General features: G+C 41.9%; 1 protein-coding gene across 1 annotated transcript in view; it reads left to right on the top strand.

Moving 5' to 3' along the window:
* hdgfl2 (HDGF like 2) overlaps positions 1-16,594 on the top strand; it is an 88,983-nt gene that overhangs the window by 53,794 nt on the left and 18,595 nt on the right. Inside the window, exons 5-9 of the mRNA XM_076277775.1 lie at positions 2,226-2,351; positions 2,737-2,805; positions 2,933-3,113; positions 3,767-3,851; positions 4,473-4,761. Of these exons, the coding sequence (XP_076133890.1) occupies positions 2,226-2,351; positions 2,737-2,805; positions 2,933-3,113; positions 3,767-3,851; positions 4,473-4,761 (750 nt within the window). The remainder of the gene's footprint in view (positions 1-2,225; positions 2,352-2,736; positions 2,806-2,932; positions 3,114-3,766; positions 3,852-4,472; positions 4,762-16,594) is intronic.

Below are 16,594 nucleotides of genomic sequence, written 5' to 3'. Positions count from 1 at the left end.
GTATTTGACAAAGGACTGATATAGGCTATTTGCTAGTGACAAAATATGAGCTCTCAGTGTGATACGATCTCTTTGTAGATTACGTTTAATTAAAACGTGTTTCATCTGTTCTGGCTATCCCGCTATTTGGATCTTACTGTATCTCACTCAATGAACAACATCTCAACACTAAATGAATGATGATCCGTAATTGTCATCAGATAGCCTAGTCATGTAGGTAGACATTCAGTGTGTTTGAAATAATTAATTCGATAATATTTTCCATCTTGCAGAGGAAAAGTTCTGTGTAAAGGGAATTAATGGCCTGTCTCATATAGAAGCCTGTCTCTAATACCAGCCAGTGCAGTTTGGCGATTTGGGAAAATAAAAGCCCAGGCTATTATTTGCAGTTTTACGGTATACAATACAATGCTAGATAGTGTATTAGTCTGTGCTTTTATGGAAGTTGCACAAATCCACATCGTTCTATTAAATGTCTTTTCATAATTAAATAGCTTCAATAGGTTGAATCGGAGCTTTGCTACCAACGTTATCGAGTGATTTCAGTTTCTCTCGCGCACACGCATGCATTGAATGAACAAGAATGGTATGCCTCTATGTTTGATGACACTGATTGCAGAAACGTTTGTTTACTTTTTCTGTCGGTCCGCGGTTCCTTGATCAATTGCGCAGCAAATTATCAGACGAAGCCCCGGGAATAATTTCACTCTGCGGCTCCGGGACCAGCAGTATCCACGTTGCGGCCGGTGCTCGTCCGCGGCCCATAGTTTCAGAAACGCTGGTCTAGCCAACTTTGAAAAGGCGTCTGGAGTTGAGGATTTTGCAAATGAGCCTGACATCAGCATGTTCAAAACAAGTAGGCTAATCGACTAATTTTCATGGTCGATTAGGTCGACTAAGTCGACTAATCGCGACAGCACTACAAACGACCATAAATGTCTGATCGTGAAAAGTTGCCAATTCCTCAGTTTCTGTTCGTAAGCCAAACAATTTAAGTAGTCAGCGGTTTAGCCGATGGGTTAGCTAGTGTTATGCCTATGCTGGCTTCTACAGCTAGCATGCTAGTTACTATTCTTATTCCGATTCGAGTGCTGCAAAAACTATGACTGCCAAAACACAACAAATGGTATATATGAGGGGACTGAATAACAGAGCGCAGATATCTGCCAAGGCCACGTAACGCTGGTCTATGCGACTCTCTGGTCTCTCTGATCTTTGATGGTATCCTGGCAGAGGTGGGGCGGAGACTAGACAGCATGGCAACTGCTCAACGTAAACTGTGCTATTAAGTGTGCTTGCTGAAAGCAGCACACTTATTGTTCTTCTTAAGTTCCCTATCTTATTTTCTTTATTTTTATTAAATGTGCTTGCTGAAAGCGGTGTAAGTTGAACCGGTGTAAGTTGCTCGCGAACATCGCATCACTGATGATTGCCGTTCTTCCACCATATTGGATTTTAGCAAAAGCTAAACTAAAGTTTCACAGGTCACAATTTTTTTCCAATCTTCACGAAACCTGATGTACATGATCTTCAGACCATGCCTCACAATACAGAAAGGATTTTTGATATTCGAAAGGGTTCACCCATCACAGCCAATCGAAATCAGACGCAAAGCTGCCAAAGGAAGTGAGTTTATATCTCAGCGAAACCAAATCTTTCGGGCACACTGCAACTGCAAAACATGTGTTTTGGCTTTTCGGATGTGTCAATGCATAAGACTTTTGATCATAGCAACATTGTCAATGTCAACTAACGGAGCCAAGCAATGTCCAGGCCAGGGCTGCAAATAAGCTGGTGCACAGTGCTCATGAATGAATGAATGAATGAATGTTGGGACCAGTGGTGTAGTCTATTGTATGTGATACGCAGGACTATGCAGTATACCAGGGGTGGGTAGTAACGTGCTACAAGTACGCACATGAGTAAAAAAGTATTTTTTTCTTGGAACGGCAACTTTCCATATTCCAAAAGTACTTCTACTTTTACTTCAATTTTTACACATTTTTGAGCCAGTAATCTACTCTTTACTTCGCTACATTTTCAATTGCCTTTTGTTACAAGTACAAGTTTATTATCACAAAGGTCACCAATTTTTTGAACATCCTCCTGATGGGGTCATGAGTCTACTTACTAAGATTGGTTATGATACGTGAAATGGTTGCGGAGATATGAGCTCACTTCCTGTTTATATAATCCAATATATAGAATTATTTTGTGTTTTATAGCAATCTTCAGCAAAGAAGGCCCGAGGCTCATCCAGTGAGAAAGACAGACAGCAGGGCAACGGGAGTACGTCAGAGTCTGAGCCCTCCCCAACATCAGACTCTGATTCAGGAAAAAGTAGCGACCAGGTACAATAACAACTGAAACCCTTAACATTATTTCAGTATATCAGTTTGACATCTTACCTGGATTACCCACAATTATTTGCACACAATGTCTTGGCAACAAATATAGTAGCATCAGCTCCATTGCAAAGAAATATGTTCCCTCTATCAAAATGGTTGCCAAGCAACATCATGATGCATCAACTCTAACTTTTGTGTGTAGCGCAGTAATATAGAACGAAATGCGGTCAACATGAAGGGTTGTGCTGGATTTTACAACGGCATCAAACCCGAATCAATCAGTCATAATTAAGGACCCGAACTATCCATTTTAAAAGAATTGTTTTAGTTGTATTGAGACGATTTACTCCTTAGTCATGGCTGATATGTTGCTGTGGATGCCCCTTAGGATTTCACACCGGAAAAGAAGTTAACTGGCAGAACTGGGAAAAAAGCCACAGCAAGAGGAAGGAAGACGGTAACAAATTAAATTTTAGAAATGATGTAACAAAGCAGCATTTTAATAAATGGGTCATTGGAAATTACAAGGTTTTAGTATAAATTATATGAACAAACTTTGGAATGGCTTATTTTTTGTTCGACAGAAGCCTTCAACAGGCTCCGATTCCGATTCAGGATCACAGTCTGAGCAGAGAGGAGGTAAATCTGACTCCGATGATTCCAAACCGCGTCCTGCAATCTCTGGCTCTGAGTCACAGACTGGCTCAAAATCTGAGTCTGATTCTGATGCCCCTGATCGCAAACGTGTTCAGGCTGCCAAGAAAGGTGAGAACTGTTGAGATTGTGTTGTGGTTGTTAATGTAGTTGTCAGACTTACAAACTCGACAACATACTTAAGTGTTGAGTCCGCCCAAATTATTCCAATAATTGTCTAGTCTCCAAGAATAACTGGTCTTTTAAAATTTCTTGGTAGAAGGTCCTGCTCATTCATGTAGTCATATGCTCGGTTGAATACAAATCTGTTTTTAAGTAAAAGTATAAGTATATATATACTCTTTTGATCCCGTGAGGGAAATTTGGTCTCTGCATTTAACCCAATCTGTGAATTAGTGAAACACAGCACACAGTGAGGTGAGGCACACACTAATCCCGGTGCAGTGAGCTGCCTGCAACCACAGCGGCGCTCGGGAAGCAGTGAGGGGTTAGGTGCCTTGCTCAAGGGCACTTTAGCTGTGGCCCACTGGTCAGGGCTCGAACCAGCAACCCTCCGGTTACAAGTCCAGAGTGCTAACCAGTGGGCCACGGCTGCCCACCTTTTTAAAGCAAGGTGAAATATAATTTAGCTATCTAATTTCACCAGAAGCCTCTTATTGCACGGTCAGATGTTTTACAGTATTTATTCAGTTTGTGGACAGTTGAGGGCCAATAATGCATTTCTTTTAAATCCCAATCAATGTATCTTTTTTTTTCTCATTCAGAAAAAAAACTTTCAAAACCACCTGGAAGGAAACCGAAACCTGTCCCAGAGAAGGCTTCTTCTTCCTCCTCCTCCGATAGTGACAGGTGAGGGTAGGGGAGAGTGGGTAATTTGAGCCATTTTTTTAGCCATTTATAGCCAAAAGGAATATGACATGGGACTAAAACTAATGCAAAGAACACACATTCAGGATGTGGTCCATCTGGGAAAAAAAATAAGAGATCACTGCACATTTTTGATGTCTTCCTACAGTTGCTGAGTGACATTTGAATAAGTTGGCGGTCATATTTATATTTGCAGTGGTATTTTAATTTTGAATATGACCATCAACTCATTCGAATGCCACTCAGCAACTGTAGGATGACATCAGAAAAATGTGCAGTGGTCTCTTTATTTTTTCCAGAGCTGTAGTTCTTCTGACTCTTACCCCAAATTAGGGGTATTTCTAATTCACTTACATGGTTTTATACAGTTCCTGGTCACCAATATATCTGATACAACTTTGTAAACTGAGATTATTTACTTTTGATGTGAGACTGATTATACCCTTTACGCCCAAGAAAATACTTTGACACAAAAAAATAACTTTCCAAGATACAGGTGGTGATTTAACTTGCCCACTGGCTCAACTTACCTGACTCTTCCATCCACTGTTTTATTGACTACAATGAATAGAAAAAAGTTGTGACTCCTTTTTTCCTTTTCAGTGGCAGTGAATTGGATCGCATCAGTGAGTGGAAGAAACGAGATGAGGAGCGTCGTCGTGAACTTGAAGAGCGTAGGAAAAGGGAGGAAGCAGAGGAGCTACGGAGATTGCGAGATAGGGAAAAGGAAGAGGAGGAGAAGAAAAAACGCGAGAAAGAGAAGGGTGGGAAAAGGGACACCAGCAGCAGCTCAGATGAGGGAGTAGATGACTATCCTCTCAAGAAGAGTAAGAAACCACCACCACCACCTCTCCCTGCTCCATCAGACTCTGACTCACCGGCACCCACTGAGGTAAGTGGCCCTGTCTGGATTGATGACTTAAGATTTCTGTTCATTCATGGTCATAATACATAATTGTATAGCTAGTCTTTGCTTATGACTTTTGACTTGACCGTGTCATCAACTTAACCTCTTGTAGCAGACTGATATCATGAACTGCGTATGTATGACACGCCAATGGCCACTAGCGTGTTATCGCATAATAGCATTAGCATAATAGCACTAGCATTATTAACGCATAATAGCATTTTGCCGTGTTTATCAACGCCATAACCTAACCATAAACCTAAACCTAACCCTAACCCTAGAGGGCGCCATATACTTGCCGTTGATATACACGCGGAAGTGAGACAATAAGTGGCGTGTATGTTTACGGGGCGTTGACATACACCAGGGGTCTCAAACTCAAATGAGCTGGGGGCCACTTCTGCCAACGTCATCTGATTGGAGGGCAGACTATTTCTGAAAATGCAATGTTCTTTTTTTCAAATACCACACAAAACTGCAAACAGAAAGTGCAAGTGTTTTTATCTAGTTTTAGACACCTGTGCTAGCAACCTTAGCTTATAAATAAAATAATGATAAAATAAATATTAATACAAATTATAAAACAAACAAAAAGCATAAAAACAGGTATGTGTGTGTTTTACACCAAATAAAAATATTTTCCTCTCATAACTTTTTTAAACCTGGCAAACTAGGCGTCAGGGTTAAGAAAGCAACACCATTGGATTTTTATATTTAATTATTTTTTTATTGAGTTTCACACAATCATTTGCATATACATTGACATAGTAAAAGCGTAAACATGAATGAAAATACATTTCAGCAAAATCAATGTATCAGAAATGCCACAAACTTACACACACATGAAATAAGACAAAGTGACGATACAGACATGTAGAGAACCACCAAAAAAAAAAAAAAAAAAAAAAAATTATAATAATAATGAAGAAATGAGAATGGAAGAGGAGAGAGAGAGAGAGAGAGACACACACAGAATTAAAATAAAAAAATACAAAAAAAAATAGGTTGATGGGAAGGAGGGGAGAGGAAGGCTTTTAATTCATGAGACTGACTGAGGGGAAGGAGTTATGGAAGTAGTCTAAGAAGGGCTGCCATAGCCTGTAGTATTTCTGAGAAGAGCCTTTAATACTGCATCTGAGTTCCTCTAGTTTAAGGTGTGCCATGACATCCCTAATCCACTGGCCATGTGATGGTGGGAGTCTGTCCTTCCACTTAAGAAGGAGGAGCCGGCGGGCAAGAAGCAATGCAAAGGCCACAGCTTGTGACTGGCTGTTTGGGAGGTGTAACTCTTCCGGGACAACACCAAAAATGGCGGCCATAGGATTTGGTGACATGTCCTGGCCACACATCTGGGACAATGTATTAAATATTGAAGACCAAAAGGGGGCAATTGATTGGCATGAGAAAAACATATGGGATAAAGTGGCAGGGGCGTTGAAGCATCTTTGGCAGGTGGGGTCTGTGCCCGGGTATATCCTGGCGAGTTTGCTTCTGCAGAAATGTAAACGGTGTAAAACTTTGAATTGAAGTAAGCCATGTCTCACACAGATTGAAGATTTGTGTATGTTCGCAATTGCTTTCTGCCATGTTTCATCTGAGATGTCTGACTGTAGTTCTGCTTCCCATGCATTCTTAACATGATTAAGAGGGGGGGCATGAATACTTTGAATTATAGAATATAGTTTGGAGACACACCCTGGTAGAACAGGATTGAGAGAGATGCAGTTATGTGCAGGGCCACTTGGTGGAGCTGAAGGGAAGGATGGAAAATGTTTTCGCGCAAAGTCACGAATTTGCAAGTATCTAAAAAAATGTGTGTTTAGTATGCCATATTCTCTAACTAGGTAGACAAAGGAGGCAAATACCCCTTCATGGAAAAGGTCGGCAATGCATTTCAGCCGTTTCTGAGACCAGAGGTTAAATGCAGAATCAAGAAGGGCAGGTTTGAAATGAGGGTTACGGGCTATAGGGATTAATGAGATGGTATGCTTGTAGCCAAAATTAACTCTAAACTGTGTCCATATTCGAAGGGAGTTGCTGACGACCGGATTGTTTGAATACCATTTCCTACTGAGTGGCATTGGAGAGCAGAGTAGTGCAGCGGGATCTACTGGCCCACATGCTTGTCGTTCCATATCACACCAGTCAGGCCCAACTCCATCTCTGAAGGAGGACATCCAGAATGCGACTTTATGGATATTGGCAGCCCAGTAGTAATGCAGAAAATTAGGTAATGCAAGACCCCCTTCTGATTTAGATTTTTCTAGGAATGATCTACGGATACGTGGGATTTTCTTGTTCCAGATAAATGTGCTAATATGTTTATCTAATTCCTTAAAAAAAGACTTTGGTATAAAAGTAGGGATTGTGTTAAAATACTATAATAGCCTTGGCATGATAACCATCTTTATGGAATTAATTCTTCCTGCCAATGATATAGGGAGAGATTCCCAGCGCTTAAGATCATCCTTAGCCCTCTCCAGGGCTGGTCTAAAATTCTTTTTAAATAAGTCTGCATACTCTCTCGTCACACACACACCTAGATACGTAAAAGAGTCAGTAGCCACTTTGAAAGGCAGTTGTGTGAGAGTGAGCCTGGTTGCACTAGTATTAATTGGGAAGAGTAAGCTTTTGGTTAAATTAATTTTATAGCCAGACACCCTGCCAAATGAATTAATTATATCCAGAGCCACAGGGATAGAAGTGAGGGGATCTGAACAGTACAAAATCATATCGTCCGCATACAGGGACAGTTTGTGAACAATACCTCCACGCTCAATACCTACAAGATCACCCCTCTCTCGGAGAGCTACCGCCAGCGGTTCTATGGCTAAATCAAACAAGAGGGGGGATAAAGGACAACCTTGTCTCGTGCCCCTCTGCAAGGGAAAATATTTAGAGATAATGCCGTTAGTACGGACTGCTGCTTGTGGTGCGGAGTAGAGGACCTTTATCCAGGAGACAAAGCCAGGGCTGAAGCCAAATTCACTAAGCGCAGTGAATAGATAATCAAATTCAATACGGTCAAATGCTTTGTGTGCATCAAGTGAAACAACAACCTCCGGTGTGGGCCCCGAGTTTGAATAGATGATGTTATAAAGGCGGCGAAGATTTCCAAAAGATTGTCTCCCTCTTATAAAACCTGTTTGATCAGGGTGAATAATTTTATGGAGTACAACCTCTAGACGCAAAGCTAGAACCTTAGCAAGAATTTTGTTGTCGCAGCATACCAAGCTGACAGGCCTATATGAGTCACATATAGTAGCATCCCTACCATTTTTCAAGAGGACCGATATTACCGCCTGAGACATAGTGGGGGGCAACGAGCCTCGCTGAAAGGCCTCAGCAAAAACCTTGCATAGTATTGGTGAGAGTTGTTTTGAGAATTTTTTATAAAATTCTATAGGGAAGCCGTCAGGCCCAGGGGCCTTGCCACTTTTCATCAACGTGATTGCCTGATTGATTTCAATCTCAGATATGTCCCCATCTAAAGACGACGCCTCTGTTGAGCTCAGTGTTGGAAGTTCGAGAGACTGAAAGAAACTAGTCGTGCGAGAATCATTGGGGGTTTCTGAAGAGTATAAATCTTCATAAAATTTCTGAAATTGGTTGTTAATAGCTATCTGGTCAGAAGTGGTGTTCCCATTTGATGTGGTGATTTCAGCTATTAGGCTATCTGCTGCAGATTGCCGCAATTGGTGGCAGAGTAGCTTACTGGCCCGTTCGCCATGCTCATAATGGGTCATACGCGACCTCTGATAAAGATCTTGAATGTGTGCAGATGCTAAAGAATCAAATTCTGTCTGTAGCGTGATACGCTCCTTATAGAGGTCAGCAGATGGCACGGCTGCATTTCTCTGATCGATATCACAAATAGAGTTTGCTAGTTCAGTCATGCGTTTTGCTCTATCCCTGTTGGCACTGGCGGTGTATGATATAATTTGGCCTCGCAGGTAAGCTTTCATAGCCTCCCATACGGTCCCTACGCTTGTCTCAGACGGCATGTTAGTTTTCAAGAAAACATCAATGTTTGTCGAGACAAAGTGAATAAAATTTTCGTCAGATAGAAAACGCTGGTTAAACCGCCAAGCTCTGTTCGGGGGTACATGGTCATGAAAGCAAAGCTGCAACACCACTGGACTGTGGTCTGAAATTACTATACTCTCATATACAGTGGATTTCAAGATAGAGAGTAGATTTTTGTCGAGCAGAAAGTAATCTATTCTAGAGTAAGATTGATGCGCAGAGGAGAAAAAAGAAAACTGTTTAGTTGTAGGGTTTTTAAATCGCCATGGGTCCACGATCCCATAATTCTCTATGAAAGAGTTGATAACTCTGGCAGAGTTTGACAGTGACCTAGAGGGGGCAGCCGAACGATCAAGAGAGCTATGCAGAACACAGTTCCAATCCCCTGACAAGATTAAACGGTGGGAATTTAATTCGGGCAGTACCGCAAAGAATTTTTAAAAAAAATCAGCATCGTCCCAATTAGGGGCATAGACACATGCCAACACCACTGGTATATTGTATAAAAGGCCCTGCACAACGACATATCTCCCACATGGATCAGCAATAATATTAGACTGAACAAACTGCACCTGTCTGCGTATCAATATAGCGGCCCCTCTACATTTAGCCTGACATTTAGAATGGAAATTTTGAGAGAAACCATCCTGCTTAAGTCTAGCATGGTCCTTCTGGCAGAGGTGCGTCTCCTGTAAATACACAATATCAGCGCTTAGTTTTTTTAAGTGGGCAAAAACCTTACTTCGCTTCACAGGGTGGTTAAGGCCCTTAACGTTCCAGCTTACAAAGTTAGTCACAGCATTGCCCAATCGGTTTGACTTCCTCATGATAAGTAGCGCAACACGTTGAGCCTTCCATTGCAGGGAGGAGGGAGAGGGGAGGAATGAGGGGGGGGTAGAAAAACTTGACTTAAAAACACTAACAAAACAACATAAAATACACCACATACAATCAGAAACGTCATAACACTGTATAAAACTATTAAATGAGTCCGTCTGAACGACAAACCCATAACCCAAAAGAACGTGATGCAAACCCAGCCGGTCTCTCTCCAATAGGCCTTTATCACGGCAGCTGAAGCAGGGCTGTTCACTTTCCTGTTAGCAGGCAAAACACAGGTGTTCCTAAAAACATTAACGAGGCCTCTGGTTGAAGTAACTGTGGCTGAATCTGACACTTAATTAGAAACACCTGTGCTCACACAGGAGCAGGGCTGTTCACTTCCTACTTCGGCTGCCGTGATAAAGGCCTATTGAGAGACTGCAGCCCACCCCCGATAACACTCGTAACTCCAAGTGAACAGCTTACCTAGCGAGACTGAGCCTCGCCAGAACTTTTGTAATGGTATCATTAATTATGCATAAGCTCGTTTATTAAGATTTAAACATCAAGATGTAGATAATCCACAATATATTCACCAGTCAAACAACATTTCAGTTAAGTAACGTTAGGAACAGTGTTCCGCTGCCTGGGTGTAATCATAAATCAATGAGTGCAACGTTAACGTTAGGTCAATTGCTGTTAGCAGCTAGCCCTGCTGGCTAACAGAGCAGGAAGTTATCCCGCGCCCAGACAGTAGATTAACACATTGCCATTTGCAAATAACTGAGTTAACGTAATACACACAGCAGCTCAAAGGCTAACAACGTCCGGGCGATAGGACAAGAAAGATACAGGATGTTTATGAACCTGACTATGACCACTTGCAGATCAGTTAGCTGTGACCGCCCGCAGCTAAAGTGATACAAACTTTACCTCAGCTATGCTGCGTAGCACCAGGTATACCCAAAGCAAAATCCCTCGCCTTGATCGGGTCCGAAAAGCTGTGCCGCTGGCCGTCAGACTTGGTGGTAATTTGCAACACCGCTGGGTACCTCAGCCTGTATTCGACCCCACTGCAACCCCTGAGGATGCCCTTAACTTCTCTGAAAGCGTTTCGTTGCTTAAGCACAGTCTGTGTGTAGTCCGGGTGGACCCTGATTATATCTCCGTCCGGAGTCATCAGTTCCTTAGCCTTGGCTGCTCTGCGTAGGATAGCCTCCTTTTCCTGGTAGTAGTGGCATTTAATCACAAAAGCTCGAGGTGGTTGGTCATCTCCAGGGCGCTCACGCAAAGTCCGATGAGACCTGTCAAGCGTTGGGCAGCTCTCTAGACCCAGCGTGTCACGTAGCCCTGCCATGAACTCCGACGGTGCTTTCCCCGCCTCCCGCTTCTCCTTCACCCCGGTGATGCGGAGATTGCACCTCCTTGACCTAGCCTCCAGATCTTCGTTTTTATCCGTCAGTGTTTTAATGTCCCGTTTCAACTGCTGAACCTCGTCATGTAGTTTACAGATGGCTTCGGAGTGGTTATTGCACGCTGTGTGCATACTCTCCACAGTGTCCTCCAGTGCCCTGGTCCGACTGCTAACTTGTTCAATGCTACCTTTTAGCTCCTCTTGCAGCAGGGTAATTTCCCGCTTCAGCTCCAAAGACTGCATCTTAGTGTTCTCATCCATTTTCTTAAGCAAATCGTCCTTAAGACACTGAATCGCCTGTAGAATAGTGGCGTTTGATGAGTCGCTGCTGCTGATCTCCTGGTCGTTGTTAGCATTGGCGCCATTTCTAGCCTTAGCACTTAGCGCAGCAGACCGTTTTTGCTGGGATGAAGCCATCGTTAGAGGAAAAAGTATATGTATCTGACGCAAAAAAGTGGAAATACCGTGGTGTAACCGAGGTAGAAGTATTGTAGAATGAGATGGTATACTGTAGTTAATATTGATTCATCTTAATATAGCTAATATATACAAAATGTACAGTTCTGACGAGGAGCTCAAGAAAGTGCGACCTCACTCGGCACCACTCATACCGGACCTCCACCATTGGATTTTTATATCAAAATTTCAAAAGGCCATGGCTTGAAAGTGGTCAGAGATAAAGTCCTACTGTAAATGTAAAAATCTTTGAGTATAAACAAAAGTTTATGAAGGGGGTAAATGTACCCATCACTGGATGGCAAGCACCCCAAATTATGCACCTTTCAGTAAGTACTGGATGAACATATTTGAGCAGGTTTACTTTCCTTTTTTTCATATTACCCACATAACAAATTAACAGGAAAACACCTAAGATGGTTTAGTAATCTATTACTAAACCACAAGGCCTACAATAAAGTATTCTGGTCAAATCAGTTCCTATCGCGGGTAATCTTAGTACCCAGAAGTTCGCATCATATTGCAGGTGACTTTGTAGTTCTTTATAGCCCTATTTCTACTAGCCCTGCTGTCTGTACCACGTCCATTACGGACACTTTCATCACGATTACCACTGCAACCTCCAAGCTATGTTGGGCAGAGGGTCGAAAATAAACATGGTATGCTTAGTGGACACCGTCGTATACACGCAAAGACGCACCTCCATTCACAGATGCACTGTGACTATCACTGTCAATAGACGATCGATCATAATCTCCAAAAGGATATTCTCCTTCAGAATCAGAATAGGTGAATAACATAGCCTACCTAAGACTTCATCACACGTAAACGTTTTTCAACATTAGGTGTAGGCCTATTTCTGCTTCAATTTGTGAAAAACTATGGACTGCATCGCTTCCGTGTCATTACAAATGCACGTCTTTGTGTTTCTCGCGTGTAATACAAGTATTTCCTGAAAACTTTGCGCAGCGATTTTGGGTTTGAATCAAGCTCTGGATGTCTAGCACATAGTGGAGCAGAGTACAAATGAGATGTCACCGTACTTGGATCTATTGTCTTTTTTAATCAGTATCGTTGTTTGTCGCAATTAAAAATACCCTCAAGGGCCGGATTACATTATTATTTTGACATACGTCGCGGGCCGGAATTGGGCCGGACGCAGGCCGGATTTGGCCCGCGGGCCGGGTGTTTGAGACCCCTGACATACACGCTGATAGCTGAAAATGCGTGCAGATAACACTAGGGGTGGCACGGTTCACAAAACCCACGGTTCGGTTCGTATCACGGTTTTAAAGTCACGGTTTTCGGTTCTGTACGGTTCTTGTTGTTATTTTTCATTTTAATCTTTAACGCTTCAGAAATACCATACTTCAGCATAATATGTATAGCTTAATTATCCACCATTTAGGCTACAGTATTAGTATAGTTATATCATGTAACTATATCATGCACAAACTGAAAGAATGACACATAAAGCATATCATTAAGACTATCTCTGAGGAAAGGTGAGATTTTGATACAGCAAGAGTGAAGACATTGATGATTTCAAATTGCTTTTCATTTATTTGGCAAAAATTTTGTGTGTGGTGTTGCCATCTGCAGTAACTTCTGTGCCTTTGTAGCACACTAAGATTGACTGAAATATTACAGAATATTGTATTTCTACACATAGCGTAGCGTACCCGAGCTACGGTATGCAAGATAGCTTCTAGGCTACCACATAACATTGACATGTCCTGTAAATGCGCACTTTCTCTCCTGTCTCTGACGAATTTGAAATGCTCCTCTAGTTTCTCTCAACAGGGCTATTTGCTCACTGAAACGGACCGTTAGAGCTTCCATGTGAGGAGGACCCAACATAATTGTAATGATATTTTATTTTTCGAGAGCTTTTGAGATCTAGGGTAATTACCTTACAGTAAAATTAATTATTATTAGCCTACTGCACGTCTTCCCTGCACATGAGAGTTCGTCAGTGCCGTGCGTGCCACTGGAGGAGGGGCCGTTCATATAGCCTGCAATGATTGCTAATATAGACTTGGTTGCGATTTTCAAACAGTTTTTGTGAGGGCTACTTTGTTAATATTTGGGAAACTGCAAGTAAGGGGCTGAGAGCCGCACAGCCTAAGCTGCTAAAGTGCTGCGAGGGCGCAGCAAATTAACTTCAGACACAATACATTTAAGCTCACGATGTTCAGACAGGCCCATCCTCCCGAAACTCCCGATTAGCCACTCCGGGCCTGTACTAGCATAATTAATACGTGTTGCACAATGCTTGCACACAGTCTCAGTTCTATCTACCGTTTTCTAAATCCAAAATGTTCGCGCACACTAGACAAATTATGCGACGCTGGTGCATCCTCCAACTCCGGGCTGCTTTGGTTATCTCTCCCACTTGGCATTTCTACACGTGATACGCAGTTCTCCACGCCTCTGCTTTCACGTGAAAGGGGAAAAATCTGTCTGGGGTCACATATGGGCATGAGGCTATATTACGCATGCCATGAACCGTCAAAACCAGTGCTCGAATTACGTGGGAGCCAGAGAGAGCCGAGCTCCCTTAGAATGAGGACTGGCTCCCATGAAAACAACAAAGTCAAAAATCTGAAGGGGTCTCTCATATCTGAAGGTGTCTGGCATTGTAATTTAATCTTAAACAATGCTCATTATCCATCCCTGTGCGATCTCTTACCATTAAACATGTTAAATTAAAATATAGGCTACTACTGGACGTAGACCTACCCTAAGCTCTTGAACGCAGTATGACTGCACTTCACCACCACACCACTAGACTATATGTGCAAACCACATACGATCGATTTTGACAGCACTCGCAAGTCCGAAGAACTCACCCTGCTTTCATGTGAATGTTTTGTGTATTTACATAGGCGTTCATTGGGCTAGCCTACATGGTTTGATATGGGCTGAAAAAGTCCTGTTTGCTATTGAACTTGCGCTTCGCCTCTTCTATGTTTATTGACAAAGTCATACATTATGGCCCATAATACAGCCTACTTCAATGATTGTGTGAATTGATCTGTAGCTATCCTCTGCCATTTAGAGCTCCGGAATGTTCCCAGATATTTTGAAACATCTGTTAGCAATCTCTGATGCCAGAATATTCAATGGCTACCCGACAACATCTCAGTGCAAATTCTAAAATTGTTAGTTTATTTATTTCCACACACAAGACAACTGAACACCCAGGAGTGTACAGTAATGTGTACATTAGCCTATAATACTAGAACATAGTTTGGCTGCAATGGCTTTATTAATTTCTGCCAGTTAGTGCATTTTCCCTGTGTATAAGTTAAAGACTACATGCATTATTATGTTTGACACTGAGGATAGCTTATCTGAGACGGTGGTCTGGTTCAAATGAGTTACGTTGTGAAATTGAGAATGGCACTCCGACTATTCAATTGCACCATATTGCTATGTAGCATAGTAATGTCATACACCATTTGAAAGCTTGGACTCTTGGGATCCATACATGATGACAACCTTTTTTGTGTAAAATCTGTATAGTGCTTTACATTGTCAGATTAATCTTACTATGCTTCAATTCAATCAAAAATCCCCTCCTCTGCCTTTGGTGCTTTTCTACATTCTAGCTGCAGTGTGTATCCTTATCAATAAGTAGATGCAGCATATTGGGTATTGAAATATTCACAGGAATCCATAGAAATTGAATATTCATGTTGTGTTATCCAATATTAGTTGTGTATATGTATAGTCCATCTTATACCCATTGAACCAACAAACAAAATGCAAAGATAGAGACTTTTGTGTAATTATTCCATATATTGTGTAGTCATTCTATATCAGAACCTCTGACAAGAAACCTCAGAGTGTTACCTTTTCATTTGAGACTAGGATTATGCTTCTACACCTAGAAGTTGCCACACAGTAAGGCTTTTATTGTCAGTATACATTTTGGGTAACTAAAAGTCCTATGGGGAGTTTCCATAGGGCATTTTACAAAACGCATGAGCATACCTTGGCAAATGATGGTCTAAAGTACTCATTTTTCATTCTATATTGATCTACTTTTTCACACAGCTTCTCAAGACCGGGTGCTAGGGCTCAGTTGTGTTTCTAAAGTCCTATAAAGTGACCTAGAGGGCTGAAATGTGGTCAATTCAGAGATTCTTGTTATCCGGCAGAAAGGAAAAACAATATTCTAGCCTCTGTAACCCTGTGCCAGTACTTCACACAGCTATTCTGATTGTTTCATAAGAAACTACAGGGTCCAAGCTTTCTAAAGAGGTTAAGCATTTGATGGTAGGCCAAAAGAGGTGGCCCTCTGATGTAGGCACAGTGCAATTTCGGGACAAAATAAAGGCCCGTTCTTGAAAGTCAGAGCAACAAAATGTGTGAATCCTGTAGGGAGAACAACCAAAACATCCTTCTCGACAAATGCCTTAATCGATGTTTTCTGTTTTTTAAAGGTATTGCGCTCTCAATATGTTGTACAACTGACGCAATAGCGAAATCTAAACATCTAGCTTCTCTAGTGACAGCCTTTGTAATGAAAACAAAATCAATTCAAGCATGCTCAGGTGACGTGAGTGACATGACATGATCTGTCCATTGTCATATAAAGTCCACCCAGACAATTTGATTTGGCACAGACTGTTCTGGTTCAGGCATAAAGGCTTCTCAATGGATCTCAATCTCAGTTTCCGGACCTCAAATTTCGTGGGCCAGGTAAATTGGGCTGGCTTCCAGGCTAGGTGCACTGAGTTATTGGAGAGAATGGTGTCTCTGCCATTGCCACTGCGTGCCAGAATGACTGGTATTCTGCTCTGTGGTGTGTACCATACAGGAACATCCCTTTTAGATGCACTAAGTACCCTTAAGTGTCATTTTCTTATGTGTAGGGCAGTCCGGTAGACTTTCATGAAAACAGAACATTGCCAAGGGGAAAGTATTCTTTCACTGTGTTACTTTAACTTATTGAGCAACTTAATTCTACTAAATAAGCACTATGCCAGTTTCGGACTAAAATCAGCAAGCTAGCTACCTAAAAGGCATGCTACCTGGTGTCTTGATGGCCTGATTAGCACCAGACCTTATCTCAATTGAGATTGAATCTGG

The sequence above is a fragment of the Alosa pseudoharengus genome, unplaced genomic scaffold (assembly GCF_046254945.1).
Source record: "Alosa pseudoharengus isolate Yale_2024_CS ecotype anadromous, Long Island Sound unplaced genomic scaffold, YU_APseudo_1.1 YU_APseudo_1.1_scf_11, whole genome shotgun sequence".
Classification (NCBI taxonomy): Eukaryota; Metazoa; Chordata; class Actinopteri; order Clupeiformes; family Clupeidae; genus Alosa; species Alosa pseudoharengus.
This window is presented reverse-complemented; position numbering and strand designations above follow the sequence as displayed.